The sequence below is a fragment of the Otolemur garnettii genome, unplaced genomic scaffold, assembly GCF_000181295.1.
Source record: "Otolemur garnettii isolate 467f Iridium unplaced genomic scaffold, OtoGar3 scaffold00054, whole genome shotgun sequence".
NCBI lineage: Eukaryota > Metazoa > Chordata > Mammalia > Primates > Galagidae > Otolemur > Otolemur garnettii.
Window position 1 is genome coordinate 1,157,716 of NW_003852449.1, and position 14,644 is coordinate 1,172,359.

General features: G+C 51.2%; 1 protein-coding gene across 2 annotated transcripts in view; it reads right to left on the bottom strand.

Annotated features, from left to right (window-relative positions):
• Positions 1-4,442, bottom strand: part of SAMD4A (sterile alpha motif domain containing 4A) — an 85,775-nt gene extending 81,333 nt beyond the window's left edge. For both annotated transcript variants that reach the window (XM_023514478.1, XM_023514477.1), the window contains exon 1: positions 3,928-4,442. In XM_023514478.1, coding sequence (XP_023370246.1) covers positions 3,928-4,339 — 412 coding nt within the window. In that variant the 5' untranslated portion in view covers positions 4,340-4,442. The remainder of the gene's footprint in view (positions 1-3,927) is intronic.
• Positions 4,443-14,644: the final 10,202 nt, after the last annotated feature.

The following is a 14,644-nucleotide window of genomic DNA, read 5'->3' on the forward strand; positions in this document are numbered from 1 at the left end:
GTGCTGGACTGTAGTGGCTGCAGTGGGGCAGGCAGGCGGCCCCCAGTCAGCACCCCACTGTGTACTGGACTGTAGTGGCTGCCTACAGGGGCACGTTGAGGGGGATTCAGCATCTGGGCTTGGTGAGAAACAGCTGTTACCTAACAGAATACATGCCAGGAATTTGCCATTTCCAAAATATCTGTGACTTTAGTGAGCCACACACTGTTCTAGCTGCTGGGATATAGGGGTAAGGAAGAAACATTCCTGTCTTCAAAAGTGCCCCCTCCCCTCTGCTTATTGCCATGTCTATCAGCCTCCAATAACCTACACAGTGCTCTTACGTAGCACCACATGTGTGCACTGGACTGCCAGCACCATGTGGGAAGCCAGCTCCATCTCACCCGCTGAAGTGTCTCAGGTGCCTCACAAAGCCTCGGCGTACAGCAGGCACTCAGTCAACACGTCTAAGTGAATGGAGGTATGTCCATGTTGACATGGAATCCTGACCCCACCTGGATGGCAGCATCCTTTCCCTCTGCCCTGTATCTGTTCCCAGCCCTAACTGTACCTTGATGACCTCACAACTGAGGTTTTGAAACTTGCTGACTCTGCGCTGGTCACTTGCTGCCCATCTGCTCTGTCCCAGATGACCTGTGCCTGTGGTGTGACCACATGGGCCTTGGTCACGTCCTTGGTCACTGCTGCCAGCTCCCTTCACTACTCTTCCCTTGGGGAGCTTCTTTCTCTTCTCTGTCCGCTCTCCCCTCCGTCCCCCAAGCACTGTCCCACCCGGTGTGCCCCTCCTCCAGACCCTCCCTCCCTGTCCCTGCAAGCCCACATCCCACTTCCTCACAGGACAGACCCCATCCAACCCACACGTACTCCCATATGCCTCACAGCAGCACTTAGAATATTATTTTACTGCACTTTCATATAAATTATGATTTGTTAGGTAAAATTTCTGTGTATAAGTCTGGCAAATAACAGGGATATTTCATTTTTCGTGGTGAGAATGGCTGATGCACTTTCTCTCTCCCACTATATCACAGGATCGGGTCTCACCAAGTTAGCAAATGGAAATAGTTTCTTACTTAAGTCTCAGGGCATTTCCTATGGACTTGCATGGTGGGCACACAGGAGGTGGACAGAATTGAGTGATTGGAACCCACACAGGGAGGAAGCCACAAATGCTGAGGTGTTTGTTGAAGGGACAATGACCAGAGGGACAAAATATCAGTGGAACAAACCAAGGCAAAGATAAGCACTTCACTGGGGGGGGGGGCTTCCTAACTCCCCTTCATAACTGTCACAGGTCACGATGTTCTGTGCAGTTTAGAAAGAGGTGAGAAATAGAGCCGTTCCGTGCGGCACAAGCCTTGTTTTCCATGCACTGGAACAACCAGAGGTCACCGCATGCTTAAGCCCCCAGCTACTCTGCATGGCCTGGGCTCAGGGAAAGGCACCACGTCAGGCGTCCACCAGAACTGAGACTGATGGCCCAGGCCATGGGTATCGGGGCTGTCTCTGTGCTCCCGGCCACCTTTCTCGTGGGTATCGGGGCTGTCTCTGTGCCCCTGGCTGCCTTTCTCGTGGGTATCGGGGCTGTCTCTGTGCCCCTGGCTGCCTTTCTCGTGGGTATCGGGGCTGTCTCTGTGTCCCTGGCCGCCTTTCTCGTGGGTATCGGGGCTGTCTCTGTGCTCCCGGCCACCTTTCTCAGGTTCTCCCATTTATTCCTCTAGTGGACACCTACTGTGTGCTAGCTGCAGCTGCTCTGGCCCAGGCAGGGTGTTCATGTAACCTTCTCCACTCTCCTCACAATCCTGAGGGGATCAGGATCGATCACCAATGTTCCCATTTTACAAGTGGGGACTTTGATCGGAGAGGGAAATAGCTGGGCTGTATTGTAGTTAAAAGACTGCAGGGCTGGGACTTGGAGCTAGGAGAAGTCGTTGGCTCCCTCCATCATCAGGCTGCCTCCCAGACGCTAGGTACTTGTTTAACAGAGACACGAGGGAACGAGTGACCCAAAGATTTGCAGTTTTGACAAACCCGGCTGAACCACCACCTGGAGGACAGCGACAGCATTAGCATGTCGCGTTAAAGAGACATTAGGGAAAGACTGGAGTTGGTGGCACAGGCGCTGGAATGGAACTTTCTGGAGGGCGTCTGAGTCCTTTCATCTTCTCTGCTGATGCTCTGAAAGGGTCTGCCCCCTTCCTCCAGAGGGATGTCACCTGGTCATCTGGTTAAGCCCCCACGTCCTTTCCAGCTCAAATATTAGACAAAGGTTCAAAGGCCGGGAAGACCATGACCGTCACCTCCTTTCTGCCAGGCTGTGGGTGGCCACAGCCAAAAGTAAGTGCATGATTACTGTAAGCCGATGACTATTTCAAATGTGCTAATTAACTTGGTGAGACCCGATCCTGAATGTATAAATCAGTAGATAGAAATATACAAAGACTCAAGACTAATTTCAAAATAAATGACATAAAATTTAACCCCTTAAATATAAAAGACCAAGTTTTGAGAGGGCAGGTGGCTTGGAGCCCGCATCTCTCCTAGCTATTAAACAGTTTTGTAGGTTACTAGATTCTGTTGGTGACCGAAGAGAGTCAGGCCAAGTGACTCCCTCATCTGCCCTCACGTGTCTGCTTTAAAGCCCCGGCCATCACCGTGCGTCACAGAGGCTGGGGAGACTCTTCCTGCTGGAACACACCGGCTGCCATCAGAACCTCTCAGGTGGTAAATTCACGATGCAAACTCACTGAGTTCCCTAAACGTGCAAGTTACCCACACATAGTGACATCGCTGCCAGCTCCCTACAAAGGAACTGCTTTAGCTAATGTGGTTATGTCCCATAAGCCACGCCCTTGAGAACACCGTCTAAGCAACCCATAACCAAGACATCCATGTGGAAGTGGAGGCCAAGGCACTACCAACTGCTAAGCCTCTCCCAAACTCCTCTAATCCTCTCCCAACTCCTGCATGCTGACTGTCACACCAAGGGTTTACTCACAAAAGCTTTCCTCTGAGAAAGTTATCTCAGCTCTGATGCTGTACTGATGGGCACGGGCACGTGTGACCGAGTGTCAGGGGATACCGTTTGGTGACAGCACGGCCACTCCCCATGCTGCCCCAGTGGTGTGTGCCACTTGGCGTGGCCCCGTGGGGAGCCACAGAGAGGACTCCTAACCCTGGTGCCTGGCTGTGGGCACAGTTCTCTGCGTTAGCAGTTGGAAGAGCAAAGGGCTGCCCTCTGCCCTCTGTGCCCACACATCAGTTCCTCACCCGCCTGGACGAGGGCTGGACGAGGGCTGCACGAGCGACAGGCAGTGCACAGGCTCACACCAGGCCACAGCACAGAGCGGCATTCCCAGCAAACCCACTCACCAGAAGCAAAACTGCCCCGACAACGGGGCTGAAAACCAACAATGCAGGGGAGGGAACATTCCAGGGTGAAATAAAAAAAAAAAAGAAAGAAAGAAAAGAGAAAAAGACAAAAGAAAGAAAGGAAAAGATAAGAAAAAGAGAAAACACACAAGCCCATGGGCTGGCTGGTTACCCAGGTTAGAGTCAGGTTTAGAGAATCACAGGGCGTATCAGTGTCTCAGCGAATCCAAACCCGGTGACAGGCATGTGGGTGAGAGGCACGTCTGTCTGTGGAAACAGGTGGTTTCCTGCTTTCACCAGGTGCTCCCTCTGGAAGTTCTTTATTTTTGGTCTATTTGTTACCCAAATTTGGACCACCAGTCGATTTTACCTGCCAGCATTTTCATCTTTCCAGAGTGAAAGAGCAGCAGATATGGGATTGAGAGAACCCTACCCACAGCCGATGCCAATCAGCCCTGCTCCCAGGTGACAGGTGCGCGGAGCAGACCCTGACAGTGAGACATGCCACACACACAGTCGCCAACCAGATCCGACTCAGGATTCCAGGACACTTACTTGTACTTGTGCTGGTTCCAATCGTGTTGATTGTGGTGGGGACAGACGACGAGGAGTAGAGGGGCACGTGGCCGTTCTCACACCCCAGGCTTTTGTCCTGCCAGCTGGAGGCATTGATGCAAACCCCAGAATCCCGAGAGTTCTGCCACCCGTTGAGCTTGTCGTCGGAGTTCTGTCTTTGGTGATAGAAGTGCGTCTGCCCGTAATCCACAGAGTCTGCGCGGCTGCGGCTCTGGCCACTGAAGCTGGTTGCGGTGCGGTCCTCCAGGTGATTCAGCCACATGGCTAAAGCGCTGCGGTCTTCCAGCGAGGTGGCCGGGTGTATCAGCGCATAGGACAGCAGCTGCCTGCTTTCCTCGATGTGCCGGCTGTGCTCGATGGAGTGCGCCAGGATCTGGGGCAGCAGTTTCATATACTCAGCTTTCGCGTCCAGGTTTCCTGGCTTCAGCAGAGGCAGGTGAGTTAACAGGAGGGAAATCACTTTATCCTTGGACTCCTGTTGCCATTGGTTAATGATTCCTGAAAAGGAAAATATACAGGGCAAATGAGCAAATACACCCACAGGGACACTCACCAGCACACCGTAAAGAGGGTTCCTGTGGGTTAGAGTCCTCATCTGTGTACCCTGGCTGCATTCTCTCAAAACGGCCTATGCATCAGGTGGGTGGCTGACAGTTTTGGGGGTCAAGTATTTCAGCAAGACGCAGATCAAACATTCCTACCCATTTGGACCCTTGATCTAATTCCCATTCACACCTCTACGGAAGCTCTGAGTACTGCGGGTACCACCCACAGAATCTGTGGTCCTGCTCCCTCTCTCGGGCACATTCGGCCCTACTCCCAGGCAGATGGGGTGGAGGAAACCCACGTAACCCAAGGTCCACCCTGGGGTGAACCCATTTCCCTCCTGCAGACATGAAAAATGGTTTAAATCCTGGCAAAGGCGTTTGTGTGAAGTTGACAAGGTGTCCTAGGTGGAGAACTACGCAGCTGACAAAGGACTCCGTCATCTCAGTGCAGCAAGTTGCTGCTTTCTGGCAACAGCTGCCTGAGAGGAGAGACCGAGGGCCCAAAGCTAGAAGGAACAACAATCCAGGACGTGGCTCCAGGGGCACCCCGACTCACAGGCCCAAAAGGCGACTTTTCTCTCTATGATGATGTGTGTTCTGACTGTGGTGAAATACACCCATCACTGATTATCTTAACCATTATTAAGTGTATAGTTCCTCAGTATTAGGTACATTTATCATGTGTGACCACCGCCACTGTCCACCTGGGGAACCTTCTCATCTTCCCAAACTGAAACTTGGCTCCCATTAAGCAACGTCTCTCCATTCCACCTCTCCCCAGGCCCTGGAAACCACCATTCTATTCCATTTTCTGCCTCTGTGAGTCTGGCGACTCCAGGTTCTTCTGAGGAATGTGACAATACAGGACGTGTCCTGTGGTGACAGTCCTGATTCACCGAGCACCACGTCCTCAAGGTTCCCCCACGTGGGGATCTGTGTTTAACATGCTCTCAGACACCCTCGTGAAATGTTATCATTTCAACATGTAATGAATCAAAATTTATTAATGAGCAGCTTTCCCTTCTGTTTTTGGTGTAAGTCCTTGAAATCCAGGGTGTTTTTAATCACTGACCGCACATCTCAACCTCGCTCTGAGGTTGGTAGGTACTCAGAGACTCTGGGGCCACAGGAAGAAAGATCCCTTGTAGGTAAGTCACCCCTGACACCTGGACACCCCAATTCTGGCCTCCTGATGACCCCACAAGGGCCAGGGCTGGGCAGTCCTGCTGGCTTCACGCAGTCTCTGCAGGTTTGGGTTTCTGGAATGTAGCAGATGGACTGCACGATTCCAGCCAGGCACAAACATGACAGAATAAGCCCACAGGTCCCTGGTGACCATAAGTTACAAAAGCTTCAGCCTGTACTGCGAGGCCTCTCAAGACTCCAGGAGAGAACACGCTTTCAAAGAGAAACACCAGCGAGAGAGGCCAGCATGGAGAATAACAGAAGAACGTGAGCTCTGGAGTGAGGCAAACCTCGGCACAAATCCCAGATAAGCCACTTAATTTCTGCTGGTACCTTGGAAATTACTTCTCTGAGCCCCAAGTGCCCCACCCGTCAAGATGAGACAGTGGCTGCTGGGTCTCCTACTGCTGGGTTAGATGAGGTAGGCCGGGAGAAGCCCCAGTCAAGTCCTTGACCACAGAAGCAATTCCTTCCACTTGTCCCTGGCATGGGTCAGACCCATGTGAGAGCAGTGTGGTGGCTTTGGATACCGAGTTTTAAAAATAATATAGAGAAACCAGAGATGACCCAGGAGAAGTTATTAAGAGTTATCAAAGAGGTAGAAAGTCAAAAGGTGAAAGAAAATGGGTTGATTGTACTCACAACACCACAAAGAGATGCTTGACTCACTCGTAAGTGGGGATTTCACCAGGAGATGCCCAAGAATCTTGGAAGTAAAAGTCTCCAGACCGAGGCAGGAGAGATTAAGGCAGGATGTGGGGCAGAACTGAAGCACCAGAATAACAAAGCTCAAGGATACCAAGGAAGGCTCTAGAATCTCTGTCCTCAAGGCTTGACCAGCAGAGTGTGATGGTCGAGGGCAGCACCATCCACCAGGGAAAGAGTGTAGCCGAGTATGGCAAAGAATGAGGTGAAATTAATTTTAATACTGTATGTTATTTAATGTAATACATCAAAATGTTATCATTTCAATATGTAACGAATCAAAATTTATTAATGAGCAGCTTTCCCTTCTGTTTTTGGTATAAGTCCTCGAAATCCAGGGTGTTTTTAATTGCTGTCCACACATCTCAACGTGGACTAGACACAGTCGCAGTGGCTTCTTGCTGAAGTGTTAAGATGGCAGGGGGATGGTGGCTGCTGAATAGGCCAGCCGGACATGTTCAGAAGGAGACGGCCAGTGGGAGGTCAGATGACCACAGCAGGTCCCTCCAGCCTCTGGACTCCATGCTTAGCCAATAGCCACCGGCCACAAGACAACACATTCCACTGGGGACAGCCTCCCTTTTAAAGGAGCTCTGGGAGCCACTTTCTTATCCACACACTTTCAGCAGACCCTGGGCACGTTTCAGATGATGTGTGTGTGTTGAGGATAAAGTAGTCTATCCACTAAGCCCAGCATTCACTGGGCACTGAGTGAGAAGAAGCAAAAGGGGCCAAGAGGAGGAGAAAGCCGTTTACACGCCAGCACCGACCACAGGAAGCAGGGCGCGCCCTGGAAAATGCTCACTCAGAAATAAAACCCGGCAACAACCTTTCCCAAAGCGTACGAGGCTGAGGAGCTCCCTGGCTTTTGCTTGAACATTCCCAGGTCTGGATGTTCTACTCTTTCTCAAAAGGTCAGCCTAAAATATATAAATAAATAAAATGAATCAGAAACAAAAATGAAACGTAAATAGGACTCGGAGTGCAAACTGAATGTGTTACCTCCTCCATGTGACAATGCCCCATGCCAGGGATCAACCTGGGAGTCAGGAACCGCAAAGAGGGAAAAAATGCCCGGAGCATGCCAGCTGACCTGGCCTCTACCCACAGGACAGGGCTTGGGTGGCGTGGGGCTGAGGTGTGGCCAGGAACATGCCACGACTCTTGTTCACTGCCACTGGGGACGTGGAGTGAGAGGCTCTCTGAGGCCACGCCTGCCGGATCCAGTCCACTCTGCCGCGGCTCCAGCCCTGCCCGTGCCAGGCGCTCTTCTGAGCCCCGTGCCCTTCATTACTCCTCTAATCCTTCAGGAAGAGTTACAAGGTCGGTCCTATTACCAGCCTATCTTACAGAGGACAAAGACACATAGGTGGGGCCTGTCACTTGCCCCAGGTGGTGGGGGGCGGGGCAGAGTGGCAGCAGGTGATCAGTTTAGAGACGCAGTGGCCGTCACACAACGATGGCCTTGCCATAGCCAAATCCTCTTTATGGTGTCATGTTATATACTATAATGATATGTAAGATGCACATAAATATGTAATAAATATTAATAGAGCACACTTATCAGCAGAGGTGTTGTTTAGCAATGGAAATGTCAAGAAAAAGAGAGACAACGGAGATCAGTGACTTCTCATCGGTGTGCTGTGGGAGGATCTCAGGTGCGCCTCAGAAACGTTTAAAGATCATTAGCTCATTATTTTCAAAAGAACTTCAAAGCCCAGTACGTATATTCCTTTTTCACTTTGTTTTGAACAACAAAATTTAAGTGTCCTGCAGAAGTTTAACTATAGGTTCAAGTGTGCCGAGAGACAAAGGGTGAAAACACTCATGTAGGTGACAGCTCTTGAGGTCTTAAAACATGTCACCATTTCCCTGATGTCCCAGATTGTCTATAAAGGCCTTGCAGAGTTCACCTGGCTCTCTCAGACTGCTCACTCGCTCAGGGGCAGGGGTGTTCGACCTCTGGCCACGGCCCGCATGAAGATTGAGGACTGTTCTTCTTATCTGTCGTGCCCGATAAGAAAAGTACGCACCAACCTTTTTTGTGCTCATTAGCTTTTGTTAGTATTTGTGTATTGTTATTCTTCCAGTGTGCAACAGAAAAGAAGAAGGTTGCACCCCCAGGGGCCTAGGGGAAGCCAGCTGCCATGGTGTGAGGTGACCTGGCCGGCGGGGAAGTCCTTACAGGGAGGAATCGAGGCCTCCTGCTGACGGCCGGCACCAACCTGCCAGCCTCGTGCAGGAACCACCCTGAGCAGAGCTCCCAGCCCTGCTGGGGCCATGACTGTAGCCCCTGGTGACATCCCAAAAGGCCCCGAGCCAGGATCACTCATGGCCCTGACGCACAGGCACTATGTGTAATATATTTATTGTTCGAAGCTGCTAAGACTCAGGTAATTTGTTACATGGCCCAAGATCCCTGCTACTGGCTCACTGTCCACGCGCCCCTCCAGCACAGAGGAGGTTTCAGCTATTTGGCTGTGAATAGCTCAGTGCTCTGGCAAAGTTCTTCCCACTCTGAGAGGAAGCCACAGAGCCAGGCCACTGCTGTTTCCCTCGTCCCGATGAGCTCATCAGGAAACAGCCTTCGGACGGCAGTGCAGCTCCTGGGTGCCTTCAGGGAGAGAATGACAGAGACCACACGCGTTTCCAGATTCTGTGATGATGACTCTTCAGGGCAATGTAATACAGGGTTCTGATCATGAGCTGGCAGTCTGTGGACAGGAGACTGTGCCCTGATCACAGGTCCATCGGTGCTCTGACCACATACCTCACGGCACGTGAGCAGGCCGGTGTTGTGGGTCTGCTCCCTACCTTCCAGTAAGTGTGGGTCAGTCTCTCAAGTTCCCTGGGGCACTGACAAGTGTGGGCATCACCGCCATCTTCAAACAGAAGCCCATCCCATGTGTGGGACGTGGTCACACAGCAGATCCTGCCCAGGTGTCCACAGGCCTGCTTTGTGGTGTCACACCATCTTTCAGAGGTCAAGGAATCTTTGCTGAGCTTTGTACTGAATGGATTCTCCTCCCTAGGGGAACACCCGGGAATTCTCATGATTTTCAATTGATTGATCACTTCTGAGACGCAGTCTCAGCCATTACACATGATCCCAACATTGCCTAACTCAGGAAACAGCCTGGGGAACTGCGAGGTTCGATGAAGCCAGCTCACCTCTACCACGGGCTCTGGACATTTTCACTGTTACTTCTCCCAAGAAGGAGGAAAGATGTAACATTTTGCCAGATGTTTTATGTAAAAGTAAAATGATTTGTAAAAGTTAATGATTTGTAATTTATAAGCCAATGACATAGGAGTAGTAAAACAAACAAAAAAAAAATTAAAGAGCTATAATTAAAGACCACAAGGAGTAGGAAACTGTCCCAACGATTCTAGGAGTGACAAAGAGTATGTCTAAATACCAAGTCTGGAGTTGTTACTACACAACGGCGTTTCAGTGTTTAAGGGTTCTAGTTGTTAGTAAATTACCCTTAAATTGCTATTTTATTATACCCTTGTTTTCAGTTTAATAACATTTACCATAAAAGGGCTTTTCACAAGTGGATTTAGGCAATTTGCTCATGCAAGAAATGGCTGGGAATTTAGCACGTGTGCACGCACATACAACGTGCAGGTGAAATAAATGTGCTAACAGGCACAGGACTGGTGGGTCTGACACCGTCAAATGCTCCTTGGGAGAATTTACATCACAGCTGAAATCCTAGAAACGCCATGAACTGAAGCTTCTAAATTTAGTACAACTCTGCACAACTCAAAACCGGGTGACAGTGCCACATTCCAGGCATTTGGGAGGGGTGAGAGCCGACCCAGGGCATCGGAACAATCAGGGGGGGAAAGGTGGGATTCTGTGTTGGCCCCTGCACTTGACTTTTGTCCCCTGAGGTGCCCCTCTTCAGCTAGAGGTGCCTAGAGAAGAATCCCTGCAGTCCAGAGGGATGTGGATTAGACCAGCTGTGCCTGGGAACGCAGACAGTCTGGGGTTACTGAGCCCCACAGCTGCACGCAGTGCTGTGAACAGATAGGAAACATTGAGGAGACAGAAACCCTCCCCCGGTGTTCTGGGAGGTGGCTGCCCCCCCATCCTCACCACCTGGTATTCACGATGCGTGGCTGCCCCCCTTCTCCCCCCTCAATAGCAGAGCAGGTGCATGTGAGCAGCAGCGTAGGGGAGGCTCATACTAAGGTCCCTGGCCTGGGGGGACCCAGCCACACCCATTACAAAGGTGCTCAGGCTTCCCAGGGAGGGTGCTAGGGTGGGGCACTCCAGCCTCCTGCTAACAGCCAGATCCCCCTGCCAGCCCCGTTGTGAGGGAGCCACCTTGGAAGCAGCTTCTCCAGCTCTAGTGAAGTACTGACTTCAGGCAGAGGCCCCAGATTCCTAACCCCAGGACGCTGGGAGGTGAATGTTGTTTCTCGTCAAGCCATTGCATTTTGAGGAGTTTTGTTACACAGCAACGGTAACTAATACAAAGGACTTCATGTTGCTTGTCAGATTCTCTCCCCCAGTTTAGCTGCTGTCACATCTCAGAGCGGAACCAGTGGGGCTAGTCATTCAAAGGTACCTCACATCCTCGAAGGGCTACAGCCAAGTGCGTCTGCCCCAGCAGATGCCTACGATGACCCATTTACCTCCTCCACGTCTGTCATCGCTCCGACAGGGAACTTCCATCTGCAGTCACTTTGCCCCTGGGTGTGGCTGCTCCTGAAGGACCAGAGCATCTGGGAACTAGTCCTAAGACTCCGCCAAGGGCCTGAGTCCGGCTTGGGGCTCACCTCTAGGCTTCTGACCTCCGCCTGGCTGAGAGTGCCCATTCCCAGAGGGCACACAAACGGGCTGCCCTGCTGCCTGCCTCAGCTCCAACCTCTGGCTCCACATCTGTGCCCCAGCCTGGCCTCTCCCTGAGCTCCAGGATCTTGTATCCAGCCGTGTCCTGCACACATCCCTGTAGACGATCCAATCCTCACTCTCAGCACATCTGCTCCTTTGTCCTTCTCTATCTCAGCAAACAGTTGCTCCCACTTTCCAACCGCCCCAGGTCAAAACCTGAGTGTGTCCTTGACCCGCTCTCTCCCACCAGATCTAAGCAGCAGCAGGGCCAGAATCTGCTACCTCTGGCGGTGCTGGTCCCACCTCCAGGGCCTAGTAAGACTCTGTCATCAACCACAACAACCATCCTCAAAAGAACCTTCTTGCTTCTCTTTTTCCCAAATCCCTTAGAAAGGATTTGAAGAAATGATCTTTTCAAAGCAGAAGACAGATGCTTTCACTCTTCTGGTTTCTCATCCAATCTGAGGAAGAGCCAGAGTCCTCATGACAGCCGCCAGCCCATCTGTGATCCAGTCGCCACCCCTCTCCTCCAGTCCATCCTGGCTTCTTTCAGCCAGCCAGATGTGCACCTACCCCAGGGCCTTTGCACGTGTTGGTTCCTCTGCCTGCCCCCTTCTAGACTCTCTCAGCTCCACCCCTGCTCAGTGTCATTTTCCTAGGGAGACCTTCTCTGCCCACCTTATTTTAATTGTCTCCCCTCCTCACCTCACAGCCTTTACCCCCAGGTCCTGCTTTCTTTTCTCTGTAGCTTTTAGCACCACACGAGTGGCTGGGCAGGATACCCATTTCCTGCCTTCCTCCCCGAGAAGGTAGGGACGGAGTCTCCATTCCCCATGCAGTAACACGTCCTTATTAGTCACGTTTTTAGTGGCTATTTAAAATTGTCCCCTGGGGGCTGGACACAGTGGCTCATGCCTATAACCCTCGAACTCTGGGAGGCCAAGGCAAGAGGATTGCCCTGAGCTCAAAGGTTTGAGACCAGCCTTAGCAAGAGCCAGACCCTGTCCCTAAAAATAGCCAGGTGTTGTGGCAGGCACCTGTAGTCCCAGCTCTGGGGAGGCTGAGGCAAGAGGATCACTTAAAGCCCAAAGTCTGAGGTTGCTGTGAGCTGTGATGCCACGGCACTCTACCCAGGGTGACATAAAGAGACTCTCTCAAATTAAACAGTCCTCTGATCCTTTTCTGAGAGTGTTCTCTTAGACTTTTGGGTTTCTTCAAAATGTTAGCTATTTCCTAGAAATTTCCTCTAAGTGAAGATGGGCTGGATGACTTACTGATGACAGTAGACACCACCTGGCGCAGAACCACCACTCAGTGCCCTTTCTCATTCGACTCTGCGGTATTCTGATTACCTTTAAAGTCACATAAAAACAGGAACACACAGGGAGGAAAATGAGATAATTAGCTCAGTTTTCAAAACCTTTACTACATCGTCCTTCTCCATATACTGTTTAAGATGGAAAATCCCCCCCACGTTCTAGAAAACGAAAGTAGAACGGGGCTTTTCCTGATTGTAACTGACACCACTTAAAATAACATTCACAAAAAGGATCGGAGCAGCTGAGGCAGCAGCATGAAAGGCAGTTAATACAGCTCCCATATCTGTTGAAGGAAAGAAAACCAAGGCCAACAGGATTGTGTGAAGTCCTTTTTGTGCTAAGTGATTACGTTTTAATGAGATCTCACAGGAATGGGTCTCCTAAGAGTCATATAAATTAGAGATGACAAAATGCTACCTTCTGTTGACAAGCACAAGACGCGTTCTGGTAAACCACACTCGGCTAGTTTTTATACCACAATCCCCACAGAGGAAGAGGCTGCAGGAATTCTCAGAGCAAGAAGCCGCCCCCTCGTACTTGCAGACCACCGGTGCCAAAACCCCACACACCGCGACGGGACTCTCCAATAGAATCTTTAAAGGACTTGGCGATCCGTACGCAGATGAGGAGCATCAGAAATGAAAGCATCGCAGCGGCACACCACGGGCCACAGGGCCCAGCTGCAATATTATTTGCTAACAAAGAATTCCAATGGCAACATCCAGATAGAGTTGTAGGAGGAGTATCTGGGGAGGACCACAAACAGGTGAAATCAAAAGGACTAGTTCACGCCCCATCTCAAGGACCAAAGTGAACGCCAGGCGCTCCAGACAACGTCTTTACGAACCGTCACATGTCTGGGAAGGGCCGGTGCGAACACTCTCCACTCCAACACCAGGGCGCCATCCACATCTTTAAATGACTGAACTGCTAAGTCACTGGGTCCCATGCTTTCTAGAAAAATGAGGAAGTTGCTCAACAATTCATAGACAAAATTTCCCATCTTGAGAGATGGGAATTCAAAGTGTAAATGTGAGCGGAAGAGCCCCTTGGTGTCGTGTGACGTTGTAAATACTGCCACCAAGAAACAGCACATAGATACTCCCAGAAGACCATGTGGAAATGTGGATGGTAAAACCTACACATTTAGGTATGAAATCTGAAATACTTACCTGTACAAGCCATTCTACGGAGAATACTTGAAAGCATGGTCACAAATTGGTACTGTTTTTGAACAAAAAAAGGCCTGGATGACTAGAGAAGGACAGAGCTGGGCGGCCCAGCGACACTCAGCCCCACTGTCCTGGCCTCCCGGGCTTGGCCCTGCAGAGGGCGCTCCAGGCGCACTTCCCTTCCTGCTTCCCACCTGCCGGCTGCCTCTGGAAATTTGTGCAAAGCTGAGCAGAAAAAGGAAGCTTATTGCCACCTGTTACTTGTGCACCAAACTAGTTTTGGGGTTAGTAGGTCTACTGATGCAATTAGACGAGACTTCTTCCCCAGGATTTGGAGAAAGAGAGCTACTTTCTAATTGCCGAAGTCCTCAGGGCCGTGGGTCAGGAGGAGAGGTGGGAAGGATGGTGAAGAACGTGGCTGTCCAGTCAGAATGACAATGGCCAATCTCTCTCCCTGGGCATCCACTGTGAAATTAAATAGACCCAGAGGTAAGTGGCTGGACCAGAACCTGGAGGAATGACCCGATGAGGAAGCTTGGCTTTAGTTGACTTGATGGAGACTGGAGACCCTATCGGAGGAGAGGAGAGCTTGGAGCCCCAAGGCCTCAGCATGCCATCTAGGGCGCTAGGACAGCCAGGCAAGGGGAGGAAGAAGGTCGGAGCCTGGCCAGGATGGAGAGCAGCACTGGAGGGGCAGAGCAGGGGCTGGTTGGAGCCTTGGCTGTCTTCTTGCTGTCTGAGGAGCCGGAGAGAGAACAGACCTGGTGGCAAGGAGCTGCCTCCTAGAAGCTAACTTTACCTCTATGGAGGAGGATACGGGAAGCGCATCCCTATACCCAGGGGGTTTGGAGCCTGACCACTTGCCTGCCTGCTCTCACAGGGTCCAGAGCACACAGCCCCATGAAGAGAAGGACAAGGCTG